At 43.9% G+C, this 16,477-nt stretch overlaps 2 protein-coding genes across 2 annotated transcripts in view; one reads left to right on the top strand and one right to left on the bottom strand.

Annotated features, from left to right (window-relative positions):
* RMI2 (RecQ mediated genome instability 2) overlaps positions 1-16,477 on the top strand; it is a 72,901-nt gene that overhangs the window by 42,147 nt on the left and 14,277 nt on the right. Inside the window, exons 3-4 of the transcript XR_012582850.1 lie at positions 4,851-4,956; positions 6,830-7,123. The gene's annotated coding sequence lies outside the window, so the exon portion shown is untranslated. The remainder of the gene's footprint in view (positions 1-4,850; positions 4,957-6,829; positions 7,124-16,477) is intronic.
* On the bottom strand, positions 1,164-4,671 carry SOCS1 (suppressor of cytokine signaling 1). Its single transcript, XM_074552665.1, has 2 exons — positions 4,444-4,671; positions 1,164-2,570 (listed from the first exon to the last, which is right to left on the bottom strand). Exon 2 carries the CDS (start codon positions 2,494-2,496, stop codon positions 1,873-1,875), a length of 624 nt encoding a protein of 207 aa, XP_074408766.1. The 5' UTR covers positions 2,497-2,570; positions 4,444-4,671; the 3' UTR covers positions 1,164-1,872.

Genomic DNA, 16,477 nt, shown 5'->3' with positions numbered 1-16,477 from the left:
AGTATGGGGAAGGGATAACAATCCCTGCTGACAGCAAACCAGTCTGGCAGCTTTCACCCTACAAAGACTTTTTTCCAATTTAACAATGCTATTCACATGCAGGCAAAAACTTTGCTCCAGTCTCCTATCTGCTGCACAGCACAGCATTCACTACTTCCCAAATTTATATCCTTGCAGCTGCTGTAGGAAAATGCATCATTTGACAACTAATTCCAGCTTTAGAATTAAGCAGAAATGCTTTCTGCTGTTTTAGGACTGATCCAAAGAACATTTTTAGGGAAGCAACACATCAGAAACTCACATGATACTGCCTGTGTGTTTTTTCCCTTTTTTCACGTCCAGTCCTGACTGAGTGATCCTTAGTCATGTTTGAGGAGGAAACCTATTTATTCCAAAGAAATGTCAATGAACTAAGAGCTGATTTGGTAGATATTAAACAAATGATTCAGTAAGGATCACTATAGAACATACACTCAGTGTCTCCTAAAAGTGGCTTTATCTTTAAAAGGAATGTGGATTATAGTAGGGGGAGTGACCTTTTATCTCCCAAACTCCGAAGAAGATTACTTCATTTACTGCTTACAGTTCCTGTAAGCCCTGTAGATCTAGGCTGATAGAGTACATTTCTGTGAAAGACTCTGTGCCTTCTTTGAAGTGATTTGGTTCAGCTGTTTTTCTAAGTCAGCTTTTCATGGATTTCAGGAAATGCTTGGGGGAGAGGAGAATCACTTTCTCATAATGCAGGTGACACTTTGCCAAATGAGGCATTTCAAGTCATTCACAGCTGCAGTTTCTGGGGGCACTGTTTTTGTGTTTCATAAGCAGATGGAAACAGAACAGTTAATGTAGTTTAACTTTCTCAATGCAGTTTAGCCACTAGAAATTACAGCTGCAAATGTAGAGGCTTATATTCTCTGGATTCTGTCATGGAGCAAAGTCATAGATTCTTTTAACATGTCAAATCTCTGCTCTTAAATCAGGAGGAATTTAAGATGAGAAACGTCTTTTTTATGTGTGAGGATGCCTGCACCTTTGCCATTTGTGTATGCAAATTTTCAAAGGGAACTAAGCTGTCCTTTCTCCAATGCACCACAATGATACAGCATTCACAGACTTTTAAAGTGTGTGAAGAGCATTTCTGGACAGTTTTATTTTTCCCCACCGAGGTTCATGGGGTTCGGTTATGTCAGACAGCAATGTCTTCTAGCTCAGTGTTTTGCACCTTTCCACAGAAATAAGGCAAACCAGTGTTGGTGCAGCTTGGTCAGCCAAGGGTTTGATTTACTCTGTCAAAAACTATGCACCACTGCAGTCTTAAGACATTGTCTCTGCTCTCATGGGTTTAGGAGAGAGGTGGATTCCTGGCCAGATTTACCCTGAGTATATTTTCTACTTGCTTGCCCTTTTTTGTTGTGGGCTTTTGCAGGCAGGAATCCTCTGCCTGCTGGACCAGCACTAAGACTAATTTGTTAGGGCAAAGAAGCAGCACCATGTGGAGACCTGTCTGCACTTACACACTCAGTTAAGCAGTTAATCTGCCAGCAGGATAGCTGTCAGAGCCTTTAAAACTAAAACCAGAGATGCTATTTTTTTAAAAACTGTGACAATAAAGTTTATTATGTTAATATCATAAAAAATATTATAAAATAGTAAAATATTCTGCTTGGCAGAAAAATTATGCCAGGGTTTTAAAACCCTAGGTTTGTGCAAACAGTTTTTGTAAACATAAGAAGTCAAGTGTTCAGGTTCCATCACAAAATACAGTAAACTGCTACAAAAATAAGTTTGCTCACTGTCAAACAAAATTAAAAACCCAGGAGGATGGATTTTGTTACACATGTCTAATGTGTCCCTATACAGTTAATGCTGCACTTATATCTGAAATGGGAAGGATTTCAGGTAGTCCTTTAAAACAGGATTGAGTGGGATCTGATTTAAGTTCTCTCTTCCAAAAGTCTTCACGATGCTTTTCCGGCAGAGCTCCTGCAGCGGCTGCACCCGGACCTTGCGAAGGGGGGTAACCAGTACCTTCCTCGGGGAGCTTAGGTAATGTTCCAGCAGCTTAAAAAGACAGTCAAAAGTCTCTTTGCTGCCATCCAGGCTGAAACGCCCAGTCTGAAAGTTAATCCGGATACTGGTGGGCCCAGTTGCAGTCTTAACACTGATGGCAAAGAAGCAATTCTTTTGTGTGCTGTCCCTGATGAGGAAGGTGCCCTCAGGCTCAGACTTCAGCTTCTCGTGGGCAGCACTGACACTCAGAGGCCCCCAGTAGAAGCCACAGGCATCCAGCAGGCTGCTGGCTCGAGTGATGCTGCTGAAATCCGCCTGCGAGCGAAAGGTTCTGAAGTGCGTGTTGCCCTGTGCCTGCACAGCGCCGGGCCGGCCGGGGCCCGGGAAGCCTCGTGCCTGGGAGCGATCCCGTGCCGGAGGGTCAAGAAGCCGTCTTGGGTCTGCTCCAAGTGCATTATCTGCTGACACCTTGCTGTGCGCTACCATCCTACAGCCGAGAGCAGCGGATGCGGTCTTCCATAGCGTCACGGCTACGGCGGGGCGGCCTTCCAGCAGCTACTCTGCAATGCCAAGGAGAGACAGCATGTGAGACCCATCCCCAGGGACAGGCGGCCGCAATCGCTGAACGACCGCCTCTTCCACTGACACACCTCCCACCCATTATAAAATAATTAAATATACATTTTCCAGTCTATACCAGGCAAGCAACTGCTCTCTGTTGGACAAGATTAGCAGCCTATCACTACGGCAAACTCCAGAGCTCCAAAAATATTTAGCAAGGATCAGTAACAGCTACAGAAGATAATAAGTTTCCCTGCTATGAGCCCTTTCAGGGCCTAGCAACTCAAATGACTTCTCAATGAGAAGTCATCTCATGGACACCCTCTCCCATTCTCAAGTTTTTAAAAGAAGAAATCAACAAGGTTTTACAAATTAATTGCCATTTTTTCTGCCTTCCCAACTACAATGTCAGAACTCAGTACACAGTGTTGTTATTTGGCGCATGCATTGTGTGAAAAACTGGCAGTGGATGAAGGCTGTTTTCCCAGATAACTGGGGAGGAGAGTGAGGTGAGGTGCCACAGTATGACTGAAGTGTAACTTGGAGGGGCAGCCTGTAACACGGTCAATTTACACAATAATCCTAAAACTTCTTTCCTCTCTCCTGTTAACCTGAGGCTCAGCTATAAAAGGCCATTTCCATTCTCCCAAGTTTCCCTTGGGACAGCAGTGCTACAACCTACTAGCTTATACAAATCAACCTCTGTGAACCCTTAAAGCATTACTCCGCAGTCTCTCTCTCTTTTTTGTATCACATGCACTTTAAGTGGCCCAATCTAAATTGCTTCCTATTGATATATCTTTCAACATGAGGGACTAAATTCATCCCTCGTGTTACTTCAAAGGAATTAGCAGTGCTGCACCAGGAATGAGTTTGGCCTGAAATGTCTGCCTCTGACAGTGTGGTTCAATACATCTCCGCTGGCTGCCTTGACCTTACTGGCAAGCATAGATTTCAGGATTTATCCCTATAGTCAGATATAGATCTGCAGCAGCAGCTTGTTGAGAAACCTTGAAGGATTCTCAGAAATGAATCCCTCAGCCATCTCACAGTTCAGGGTAACATGCTAATGAGAATTTCTAAGAAAGTATGCCGCTGGATTCCTGTCTGCGCTAATTTAACAACTTGATGTTTATTTTCATTTAAGTCACATTACTTCCTCAAGCACCTACGAGGGTTATAAAATCCTTAAGCTGGTAAGTAACAGGCTGAAAGTAGCATTCGGCTTGCTTTGCACAGCAGACGGAAACCGATGCCAGTTTTTTCCAATTACTGAGCCAGGATTATCGCTCAGTATTTAAAGTTAAAAATTCAGTTTTAGGACACCCTGGGGAGACATAAGCACTAAGCCCGCGATGTAAAAATCAAAGGGCTCCCTAGCAGAAGCCGTAGGGAGCCAAGCGAGAGTGCCTTTCCAAAGCGCAGACAAATAGGGGACACGCCAGTCTTCGGAGCCCGAAAGCCAGGGCAGGGATCTGGGACAAGGGTGCCAACTGCGGCGGAGCGGAGACTTCCGCGGGCTCCGGTCCCGGCCCTGCCCGGCGGGTCCCGGCGGCGGCGCGGGCACCGCGGGCCCGGGGCTGCCCCGGCTCCCCCCGCCGGCGCGGGGCACTGCAACCCCCCTGCGTGCTCCCTTTAGTGCTTGTCCCGCTGTTTTACACTAGGCACAACAGGTCTGTGCGAGCACGAGCACTGAGCCAAAAAGGGAGGGGAAAAATGTATTAAAAAAAAAAATAAAGGGCCAAGATTCCCGAGGCCACCGCGCTCTTGGAACATCTGGCAGAACTCCGATAATCTGAGCTGCGGCGCCGGAGCCCTCTCGGCGCACGTCGCTGTTGGCGCGGCCCCCCCGGGGCAGACACCCTCCCTTACCTCGGGGTGCCGCGGGTGGGGGCCGTCCCCGGAGCGCAGCACTCGCTGCCAGTCCCCGTCCCGCTGCTAGTCCTGGTCCTGGCCCCGGGGGCCGGCCGAGCATCCTCCGGCGGGGGCCCTGCCTGGCGCCGCGGCGAGCCGGGGCTGCCGCGGGGCGGGCGGGCGAGCGGCACCTCCAGCGCTCTGTGGCGGCGCATCGGGCCCGGCTTTGTATTTAACGCGGAGCTCCCCTCGGCTCCTCCCCTCCTTCTCGGAAAACACATTGGCCTTCACTTTCGCTTTGCCGCTGAGGAACGCCCCGCGGGCTCCCTGCCCCGCCGCTGGGGATGCTCTTCAACCTGTCTTTTTCTATCCGACCACGTCTGAGTTTACTTTTTTTTGCTTTTTTTGCTTTTTTTTTCGGACAGCCCCGTTGGAGCAGGCGGTGGCCGCGGGCAGGGTCGGGAGGTGCTGCGGGGGAAATCCGAGCACGAAAGCGCTCTGAGGGCACAGGGAGGTCGGGGGACATTCAAGGTAGGTGATGGATGAGGCTCTGATGACAGCTGCCTCAAAACGTGGGGGGAAACGGGAGGAAAAGCAAGCAAGCACCCACTGCGGGGAGGTGTGACGTGAAAATAGCTGCTCTCCTTTGAGCTAACAGGTCAGTATGGACAGAAGAGGTAAGAAGACCTAATGTATAACTTAAATGTTAAAGAAAGGACAAAATATTAGACCAATAATCTCAAAGTGCAAAAAATATTAAGAAAAGCTTATGATCCTTACACTGAGAAGACTGTAAAGATGCTACACTGGGAATTTGACTTCTTAAAGCTGAATTTCCCTGGGGTTTTCTCCAGAGTAATCAGAATTAAAAGTAGCTTTTCAAATCCCAGCTGTATTTATAACCTTGCCAGCAGCCAGTGCAGGAGACTTGGAATACTCTCCTGCTCACCCAGAAGATTTGAAACCTCAAATACCACACCAGTGTCTTATGTGCTCCCTTCAGCAGGCTCAGTAAAGTGTGCTTTCTTCTAAAGAGGATGTTTCTTAAATAACCAAGTCTGAGAGGCCAAGAAGTTTCCCTGTAGTTAGCATGATGTTTTGTGACAATGCAAAGGGATTGTCTTTGTCAAGTGATTAAGGGGAGAGGGCCTGGCAATGCCTTGTGAGTTGGGATGAAGTTGAGGGAATGTATTTCTTGCTTTGAGACTAAATATTCTTTTCAAAATCCAGTGTGATCACAGACTGACTTAACCTGATGGCAGTACAGCACCTTACAGTGATGTGCAGCCAGTGTACAATGAGTGAATCTTGATATTCATGATGTTTTAGCCACCAAAGTTTACTGCTTATGTTCTGCAATGCAGGAGAATAGTTGTCATGAATTCGGAGAAGCAGTATGCCATTAATTTTAAGACCTTGCACAGAGACGCACTTTATGCTCAGACTCCTCTCTCAAGTTTTGAGCAACAGAGCTTTAGTCAAGGTTTGGCATAAGCTGCTGGGGGAAGCTCATAGCAAAAGCATGAAGGACTGGTGAAACTGAAACTTCCCCTAGAATTTGAATATACAGTACTGCCACTCTTTGGCACAGCGTGCTCCATGCAGGAGATGATTCTATGGCTGGTTTGGATATGGCACTGCTGGTGTTCACAGAGGTAGCACAGCCAGGCCTTGCCCTTAACAGCTTAAAGTCTACTTAGGCAAGACAAAGTCCCCTTCCTCCCCCTAGCACTTCAAAGAAAAGGGTTCTGAAGTGATTAACTCTGTCAAGATAAGGTGAATCAGAACCAAAAGCACAGCTCAGAGCCTCTTAACTCCTCCCCCAGCCCCCGGGGCGCCCAGCGAGCTCCCTCCTGCTGCTGCAGCCTTGTCCTGCCGCCTGTGGCTTCTGGGGCAGAGCCCTTCACAGCTGTAGTGCAGCGCAGCGGGGAGCGTGTTTCTCACATGAGGCAGAGCTGGCTGAAGGTTGCTGTAGATGTGCCAGGAAAGCTGTTTCACTCTCATGTAATTTTTAATTTTGCAAGATCACAGGGGAAGGAAAGATCCTGCAGGTGTACATGCAGTCTGTCTGCCATGGACTGAGTAGCGCAGCTGACAAAGTGTCAGTCCAATAAGTCGTGTTCATTGAGCAGGAATGTGGTAATAATTGTTGCAAAGCTTCATAGCTTGGCAAGGCTCGAATGGGTAGGTGAACTCCCAGTCACAGAGGAGAGTGATGGACTGAACCTGCCAGCTTGGACAACAGAAGCCAAGAGTGTCAGGCTGCTGCTTATGGAGTTTGACACCATCCCACACTGAGAGTGGTCTGGGGTGCTCCATGAAGTGCCTTAGAAAGGCTTGCCCAGGAGAAATGGGCTTTCTTGGGAAATCTTCAGTTTTACCCACTCATGCTTTGGTTTTGCAGCTCTCCATTCCCATCGTGCCGTTTCCTTTCCTGCATCCTCTCCCTGGCCTCAGCAGTTGTGCCCCGGGAGCAGCTCCTGGCAGCAGGATCCCGCAGGTCACTGTACCCAGCAGAGGGCACTGCGCAAAGGGGAACGGGCACAGCTGCTGGACAGAGCACTCGGGGAAACAGCTCCAGATAAAGGACTGAAGGTGAAAACCCTGCCACTAGTCCAGGTGATTCTGACCCGTGCTCTGGCAGCTTAAGGAGCACTTGCTGCTTTTTGCAAGGTGAATTCGACTTAGGGTCTATTTGGTAAGTGAAGCCTTCCATGTGAAATGCCTGTGAAACAAATTGTGTTTCTTTCCCTGCTGATGATCTCAGGAAAGAAAAGCAAAATCTGGAGAGAAAATTACTGGGAGACATCACCCCATCTTCCTTCCTCCCTTGTTTCTAGAGAAGGAAAGTAAATGCTTTGGCTCTGAAGGTTCGTATCAGTAAACCTCCAAAAGTTAGGACAAGGAACAAACTCAGCTTTAGTTAAAATTGAAAGTCCTTAGCCCTATTTTGTAAACATTGTTTTGAAAAATGACAGAAAGTTCACAGGAATTGCTGGGCACTTGTGCAGCAGGAGCATGGCTTACTGGCTACAAACAAGACAAAGGTGACAGGGAATATCCTTAGAAAGCACTGGGAATAGGGATGCCAGGTAAGTTCTACCAGGAGGAAGTAAGAGAAAAAACGTGGTTCTGAAGATGGTTTTGAAGGTGGGAGAGTACTGTTTCTATTTGGGAAATGTGAGATATTTGCCTGTTGGTTAGTTTTCCAAAGCCCACACTCTTAGCCCAGCTAACAGCAGAATAATGCAGGCAGAGCTTCCTCTATTTGTGCTCCAAGCCTTTTCTCACCCTCTGAAACCACCAGGAGGGATGAGGTTGTGATACCATGTGGGATATTCCCCAGTATAAATTCCATTATGGGGCATTCCACACCCTGCTGAATTCATCCCCACTGCAGGGACAGTCCTCCAGGAAAAAAAAAAAAAATCAGAAAACCTGAAAGGCTTAGGGAACCAGCAGACACTCCCTATTTTAGCTTTTTCCTAGCTTTTGAGAATAGAAGCAGACACTGATTCTGTTATGAATCTGGATTACTGGACAGGCCAATGTGTCTGTAGGACAGCATGTTGTTTAGAGTTTGGTACAGTAAGTGGGTGATCAGTGTGGGAATTAATACAGAATTGCTATTTTCTTGCAGAAATGGTTCAGTAAATAGAGTCATATTTGACTATTTGTCTTTTGAGGTTAGAGCCTCTCTTGTGCTGATACTGTACATGATAGCTCTTACATGAATGTGTTCAGTATCTAAACTGATCAAATCACCATCGTCTTTAGAAAAGGGGAACTGAAGCACCAAGAGATTCAGTGATTTGCTTGAAGTCAGAGAGTGAGATAATCTGCAGAAGGGCTAGGAATGGAACATAATTCAGGTCTTCACAGCCCTATACTAGAAACTTAACCACAATACCATCCTTCCTGTTTTAGTGGGTTTTGTTTTCTTCTCCAGAATCTGAATTTTCATTTAAACGAAACCCTTGAAATCGGAATTCTTTGATTTTGCAAGTAAATTAGACACCACACTGTCTGTGAGTCTGCTTTCAGATGCAGTGAAACCAGCAGCACTGAGCCAGGTGTGAACCTGTCATAGATTTGGATGAAGTGTCTGGGTTAGAGTTTGATGCATTTAAACAGGACATGTCCAAGAGATAACAGCCACTGTGACACTGCCTCACCCATTTCCATTCCCATAGCGTCCAATCAATCATTTTCTAAGTTAAGAGGTAATAAAATGGGCCTGATGAATTCAGCTCATCTTCTTATCCTTTTAGTCAACCCTTCCAGGTAAAACAGCTACAGATGTGACTCACTTTACACTGGTATTAGTTATCATGCTAGCTATCACTGAAGAACAATGTGTGTCTGGCCAGGCTGCCAGTCACAGCAAATTCATCATTTTACCAAGAATAAAATACATTTTGAGGATGTCACCAATTTGTTATCAAGCCTTGATAAGCTTTTATCTAGACAAGGGCAAGCCACTTGGTACAGCAATAATTAATTCTGTCTGAACTGGAATTTGTGCTGTTATGCAGAGAATGTCCAAGTCAGATCCCATCCAGATGGGATGGATGAGAGGAATTAGTGGTTTTGCTTTCTAAAAAGGATGTGCACATCCTTTTAGATGTGTGCTGGCTAGAATGGAGAAGTGTGAGGTTTGGAAATTAAGCAAATTAAGCTTAATTGTGGACTAAGGCTGAGTAACAGCTGAGCCTCTCTGTCCCTTAAGTTCCTTTGAATAGTCCATGTTGTCTGAAATATTTCACTGTAAGAGATATAAACTGCTGTTTTTCAAATAACCAATAAATTAACTGTCTGAGGCTATGAGAAAGGTTTCTTTCTCAGCTGGCTATTCTGGAATTGTTTATTTTGAATTGTGTTAATTACTTTTTCAGGCTTCCTTGAGCCCAGACTAAATGGATCCTGTCTGATGTTCAGTGGAAGTTCCTTGTTGATATTAACTAAGTCAAATCAAGATTCACATTAGTCTCATGAATTCAAATGCTGAGCACTTAACCACATGAAAATGTGGTTTGGGCTTTCTGCATTTCAGTAGTTTAGACATCCTTCTTTGTAATTAGTTGAGTGGGGGGAAAAAAGGGAAAGTCTCAAATTGCTGGTAAAATATTGTGAAAGGGCAGCCTGCTTTGTGATGGTTTTGTTCATCCAAATGACAAATTTGTCTTGCTGGATTGTGTGTGAGTGTGTTTGTATGTGCACACTCCACAACTGATGCAGGAACTTTGGATCCCTAAAAATAATGTAGGTGCTAATTGAAGAGGTAGCAGGGTGCTGTTCAGGGGAACTGCAGCAATAAATACTGGTCTGGAGATGTTAAAGCAGAAGACTATTAAGCTAGTTTAGCTTTCAGATACATGTGCTGGACCACAGAGCTTTCAGTGCTGGCTAAAGGAACACATTTTATTCTTGGGCATAATCAACACATGGAGAGATTTTTATGGTTGGGGTGAGGTAAAGGAAATGATTCAAGTGTTCCCTCATCTTTGGTTCTTAGTCCACAGAAACTGAATAAAATTCATTCTTAATATAGTCAAATGGATCCAAATCTCAGTTCCATTTCTTTGAATGTACAGAGATTCTACAGTCCAAATTAAAAGGAAAAAAGTGGTCTTGTTCTTAAAGGCAGAATTAGCACACTGGAAACTGAGAAATGAGAACCTGGTGGCAAAGCAGTGTTTTGCAGCATCTCAGCCAGATCCAGGTGGGCAACTCACTGAGGCACTTTCAGATTATTTGGTTGGATTTTTAAAACTTGAATCCATCAAGCCTGGATGACAAAATCTGAATAAATCACTGTTAATACTCAGAGAAGAGATCTTCCATGGGCAGTATATGCTGGCCTCTGTATTCCTGCTGTGTTTGTAATCTACATTCATTGACAGATATTTTTTATGGTTGCAGTCAAATCCCAGATCATAAACCACCAAACTCTTCTGATGATGAAATACATTTGGTTCTTCAGTATCTAATAACTCCTATACCCAACAAACAGAAACTACTGAATGTGCACCTTTTATTCTACTGTACAGATTGGTCCAATATAGATTTTATTATTGGCTTCTGCTCTTCAAAGTATTGAGGAATTATCCAGATTTCTGTTCCTCCTCTGTCCCTGGAGAAAGGATATGTCCTGATAGGTGGATCAATAATTTTCTTCAGAGTACAAATATTAATTCCTCATTTGCCAAGAAAAGAAAAAGAAAAAACCCCACCATAATTGCTCTTGTGGAAAAAGAATTGGATTTTCTTCTTCAGACATTTTCCCTCTCCAGATTTATTGCAAACCTCAGCCAATTTTATATGTGAACTCAACAAGCTGAGTGCAAAATGGATTAGTTTCACCATGTTCCAGCTCCAGGAAAATTTCTAGGAATCAGGAGAATAAGCTGACAGTTTCTGATGAAAGATAAAAAAAAGTCCTTTAAATGTAGAATTTTTGGCATCTGATGTTAAAGAAACATCATCCAACAATATTAATGAAGCATTTTCTAATTTTAGAAATATCTTTATATACAGACCTCACCACACATACTTTTGGATTAATGAAGAAGAAATATTATGTTATGTAAAATTAGTGTAGCTTAGCATGCAGGCCTTGTATCAGTAAATTAGATAATTAAGAATATGAAAATGGGAAGAGTGCCCAGCCTGGAGGATTTCCTACAGGAGTTCTGGAGAGACCTTACTGGAGAGAGTTGCTCTTGTAGGGAGTGTTTCTGTCTGTGGTGACTCACTTTTCCAGGGCCACTTTGTCCTCTGAGAGTGCAAGAAGTCCTATTGTCACTTGTGTTAAACTGGAAATGAGTGCTGTGCTGTATTTCAATTGCAGATCTATTTCTGGTCACAATAACGTCACAAGAAAATACTGGCAAAATTTCTGATAATGAGTCTGGAGGAAGCCTTACCCTTAATTACATTAATTGAATTGAGCTTGCCAAGATTACCTTCTAAAACTTACTGGACATGTGGGTTGTGACCTGTGCTGCCTGAAACCCCCAGTGATTCTAATACAGCTTTACTGACAGAAAAGCCTTTTGGAAAGGTAACTGGAGCTATTCTTATAGGAGAACAGTGTAAATTTGTATTTCTCCTTAGTTCTTTGCTCCAGCTGCCCTGTGCTGCCTCTGTGTTATACCACTGGAGTATGGACTGAGTTACCTCTCAGTTTTTGCAGCTGTACCAACAGTGTGTCCGTGACCTTCAGGATTTACTTCTAAACAAACTGATCTGTATATTGCTGACACTGCAGCCTCATCCAACATAAATTCATACAGCCCTCAGGTAGTTGCTGATTTAGTCCATATCTAAGCTGAAGTTCCATAATTAGATTTCTCTAATCATCAGTTTAAAAATTAAGATTAGCTGTGTGATAAGTTGTAAAGAAAAAGCAGATATAATTCTTCTTTTGCCAAGTGTTGGGGCCTTTTCCCTCTATAGCTTTTGTAGGCAAATAGATACAATTAAGCACCTACTACAGTACCAGCAAGAAATACCAATAAATATATGAATGTAAATTTAATGTAAATTTAAATACTGTGCTCTCTCTCATGACTTCCCACATAAATAGGTTTATATACTCTCTTCCTGGGTCTGTAAGAAAGGTTACATTACTAACAGGTTAAATTACTACTTTTTGCAATTAGACCCTTTGTAATCCTCATACAGTGCGGTCCTTACCCTTGGCAAAGGTGGAGCAGCTACAGACCAGGTCCTGCATATCCTGAGAGGTTTGCTGAGCTTCAGAGGCCAGCCAGACACCCAGAATTTCTGGCTACATTAAAAACGCCCCAGTATCTTCCCAAGTCCATGCTCAGTCTGTGCTCTGTTCAAGAGGAAATTTCCTCGAGTTTAGACTGTTTTGCTGAAGACTTGGCAGGAGTTTAATCTGAGCCCTTCAAAAGATTTCTGTTCCAGTGGTGAATAAACACAGCAACAATAGGACAGTGGCTGTGTTCTTAGGAAGTGTCTCAGAAATGCTTTTCTTTGTTGTGCAGGGTGACATTTGTAACAGGGTAACATTTTGTTCTGTATTTGGTGCTGTTGCGTTATGAGGAATGTGATGGATGTGCTGTGGCTATAGGAGAATGCAAATGTGACTTCACGTGCAGACTTGACTTCTGCATCCAAAACGCTGCCAGTGGCAGTTGGGCACAGATCTCCAAGGAGATGTTTTTAGCAACAAGGAAAAGCAGAATTGCACAAGAGAGCAGTCCTGGCCTTAGATCTACTGCTAAAAATAGCCTGTTTTTGAAGAGATTAAGGACAAAGACATTCAAAGCTCTCTTCTAGATACACTTGCATTACAAATTTTGAGTTAACTTAAAGGACACTGCCTAACTCCTCCAGTTTAATTCTGGCTTTTTATTCCTTGCATATTTTATCCTTCCTTTCTTAGTGTCCCATTTTGCCCAGGGTAGTCATTGATTGACCATTGGGCCAGAGACCAGGGCAGCCCCAGGCAGGGCTGCCAAGAGATCCCTGCACTGGAGGGTTCCAGGTGTCAGGGCTGGAAAAAACAGCTTCCCTGGATCCAAAAAGCCCTCACTTGTTGCCTGCTCATGGGCCATACTAAAAATAGCTCACCACTGATAATGGTGCATTGTCTTATTCCAGCAGTAAGTCATAGCATTCCACACTTTTACTTCTCTGTTTCTAGGAAATTCAATAAAAAACTTGGTCCAATACACACACACACACAAGAATGCATTTACTCTCAGTGGCTGCATTTACCATCAAACTTGGTAATGTTTCCTGAAATTGGTTTCTGATCCCCCAAAGGGCTGTGGGTTTTTCTTCTTCTTCTTCTTTTTTTTTTTTTTTTTCTTTCTGTATTCTTTTTTCTTTTTTTCAAAGGTTAATGTCAGGGAAACTGAACGACATACATGAAACTCTAAAATATCAACTGTGTAGACAAATTGTGGCATCCTGTGTGTGACCTGCCTCCAGTTCCATGAATTCCAGTGAATTCCCAGTTTCCCCTAGCGGGTGGCAGGCAGATCTGAGTGTGGCTATTTCCTGTTCATTTTGAACCCTCCGTGGTTGTGATGGTGGGTGAAGAGTAGGAGAGCTGTGATCTGGGGGAGAGGAAAACCCTGGACTGGAGCCTGGGGAGGTAAAACCCATTGGCTGTTAGGGAGTTGCACTCATTGAGTTGTTTCAGGGCATGTGTGAATCCTCTTCATGTGACAGGCCAGCTGCACAAAACGCCAAGAGTGGTACAGCCTGCAGGTTTTGGCAAACAGATCATCTCTCATGATTCATGCAGCATCCTTCCTCTGCTGTGATGATCTCTGCCTATGACGATCTCTCAAATGTGACCTTCAAAGGCAGGGCTCAAGCTGAATCTGGCTTCAAAAAGTGACCCACAAGCAGAGTTTTGTGCAGCATAAAAAAGAGAAAGTGATCCTGAGTGTCCGAACCTGCCAATGTAGGTTGCCAAAGCAATTCTTGCTGAATGAACTGCATGTTTGTACTGGTTATTTAGAAACAGCTTTAAGAGACTTTCCTCTCTTAATTTCACTCATACCTTGACTTTGAGATACTGACAGTGTCACTGCCAACTTCCCAGAAGTCCTGTGGCTGATTCTAATTTACATAAACTATTCTGCATACTGCCAAATGCAGACAGAAATGGGTAACGTCTTGGGTTTTGTTTCTTCCCTTATCTCCTCCCAGCCCCCTTCTCAGGGCTGGGGAAATATGACAGATGCCTGTGCAGGCAGAAGCAGACCTGGGAGGATCTGTGCATTTTTCTACTCTGGGTTTATCACACTGAGAAGCACTCCATGACTGGAGAAAATTCCTCATCACTGGGGATTTAGTAACCATTCCCCTCTGAAAATGGGATTTCAGTGCAGTCATGAGGCTGTGCAGAGAGCCCATCACTCTTCCAGAGAATCGTTACCCCATTTCCTCTTCTGTTCTCCTAATTAGGAGTTTGCACTTCTGTAGAGCACATACCACAGCCTTCCTGCCATCCTGTACCTGGTACACACACCATGGTTACAAAGCCAAGAACTGAAAAACTGGGCAATATCAGATTTATATTTGCATATGCAACCTGAAATCTGCCCACTCACACATGTGTGCACTGACTGACACAGGGGTGCTGGGGAAATGTGTGATCTCAGCTCTCACAAAACTAGGACAGAATTGGCAGGAAACACAAGGAAGGCCCTGTCTCAATTTTAAGGGCTGGAGTTTGCAATTAGATTTGTTTGATATGGTTTTCTATAGATAAGTCTGTGTTCTACAAAGAAGAAACTTTGCTAGCATTCCAGAACAGGTTTTTTTAATACAAACTTACTGTTGTTTTAATTATGTTAATAGCCAAAAAGATAATGTGCTGCACGTGGGAGTGCAGGACTCTCCCAGGTGCTGAATGTGGAAATCACTGAGTCGCGGCAGGATAGGCTGGCAGAACTGAGGGTCCCCCTGCTTTTCGGGATCTTGGAACTCCTGCTTTACTTAAAATTAATCACAAGACACCAGAAGTGTTCAAATGTTGAAGAAAAGTGCCTTTGTGCTACTGTATCTGCCTGTGCTCACAAGGCACACACTGCCAGCATGCTGGTTTCTAAACAGAGCTGAGCAATGCAAAGCATCTGTGCAGGTCAGGGATGACTCAAACAAATCTGAGTCAATGGAGAGGAGGCAGAAGGGGCAGTATTTCTTCCATCTGAGGTGAATGTATTGAAACCTCATGAAAAACCAACGCTAAACATATGAGGCCTTTTGGAAAGTGTCTGTGTGCAACTGCATCCACAACATGCAGAGTGATAAAATCATCTCCTGAGCTGAGTGGAATGGCAGAGCTGAAGGAGGGCTGTAAATAAAGGGTAGGCGGTTTCCTGCTAAAACTCCCCTGCATGTCCAAGAACCCACTGTGACTCAGCCCTTGCAGTCACTGGGAACTCAGCACAGACACCCTTTCTGGTTGGGTGGTTTTGCTTCTCTTTTTGCACCATACCAAGAGGGGCTCCATTCATCCCTGGAGGGATCGAATTGACAAATATGACCCATTGCTTTTTATTGTCTTAAGGTAATGATCTCACAGTAGACCCAACAGGACTGTTCAGACCTTGGTTAGCAGTGACCCCACCCACACCTGCAAAATGATGTGTCTGCTTGGATCTTTCACATGAAAGTTCTTAGGACTTGTATTCACATACTTTTACTGGGCTCTTACATGCATCTCTTGATGGCCTGAAAATCAAATTTTTCTTGCTTTCATTTCATGTGCAAGAATATTCAGAAATTACTTTTCTTCTTTTTTTTTAAGAGTATGTGTGTAAATATGCTAAATAGGAGACTGTTGACAATTATACATTTGTTTATAATACATTTTCTAATGTACCTACTGTTCCTTCAAAGAATTAACACCTATGGAAAGATGAACTGAGATGGAAGAATCCCATATTAAGGTAACAGCAGTAGCAACGTCTAGTAGCTTTTAGATCAGCAGCATCAATTCTCACTTGCACTAGAATATTTTATGTCTGAAGCAGTCACATATCATTTTATTCTTCTGGGCTCATGGTTTTGGAACATCCTTTGCCATTGAGACAATGCTTTCCATGATCAGTTTGGAATTTGTACAGACAGTTGCCTTTTCAAAGTTCTGTACACACACAGCTTTAAACTTGGCATTGGGAATTAATAAAACAGGTTTGGGAGATCTGCAGGAACTTTTCCATGAACTGACCTAGAACAAACTGTTCTTTTCCCCTCTTTATCCATACAATATTTATTATGCTGCTTCTTTCTTTACACTTCTGTTTCTACCTTGTCTCTTCTCCCCCACAGTCCTTTATTTTATTTATTGTACTCCCTCTGTGCTAGTCCCAGCTACTCCTTATTGGCTTCCTCTATAATAGTGCTGGAACATTGTCCCATCTAACCTTGCTCTGTGCGAACAAATACCTGTGGCCCAGGTTTAAAATTTACTCTGCTCCATTTTTTCTGCTTTCCAGCCCAATGTTATCTAAGTGACCCTTTAATTTCTGTTTAATACCTCTTTTAGTTTCAAGAT

The sequence above is a fragment of the Zonotrichia albicollis genome, chromosome 16 (assembly GCF_047830755.1).
Source record: "Zonotrichia albicollis isolate bZonAlb1 chromosome 16, bZonAlb1.hap1, whole genome shotgun sequence".
Classification (NCBI taxonomy): Eukaryota; Metazoa; Chordata; class Aves; order Passeriformes; family Passerellidae; genus Zonotrichia; species Zonotrichia albicollis.
The sequence above is the reverse complement of the archived record's forward strand: the minus strand, read 5'-3'. Positions and strand labels throughout refer to the sequence as shown.

Excerpts from the sequence above, each read along its gene's own strand:
- SOCS1 (XM_074552665.1), bottom strand. The coding sequence starts at position 2,496 with ATGGTAGCGCACAGCAAGGTGTCAGCAGATAATGCACTTGGAGCAGAC.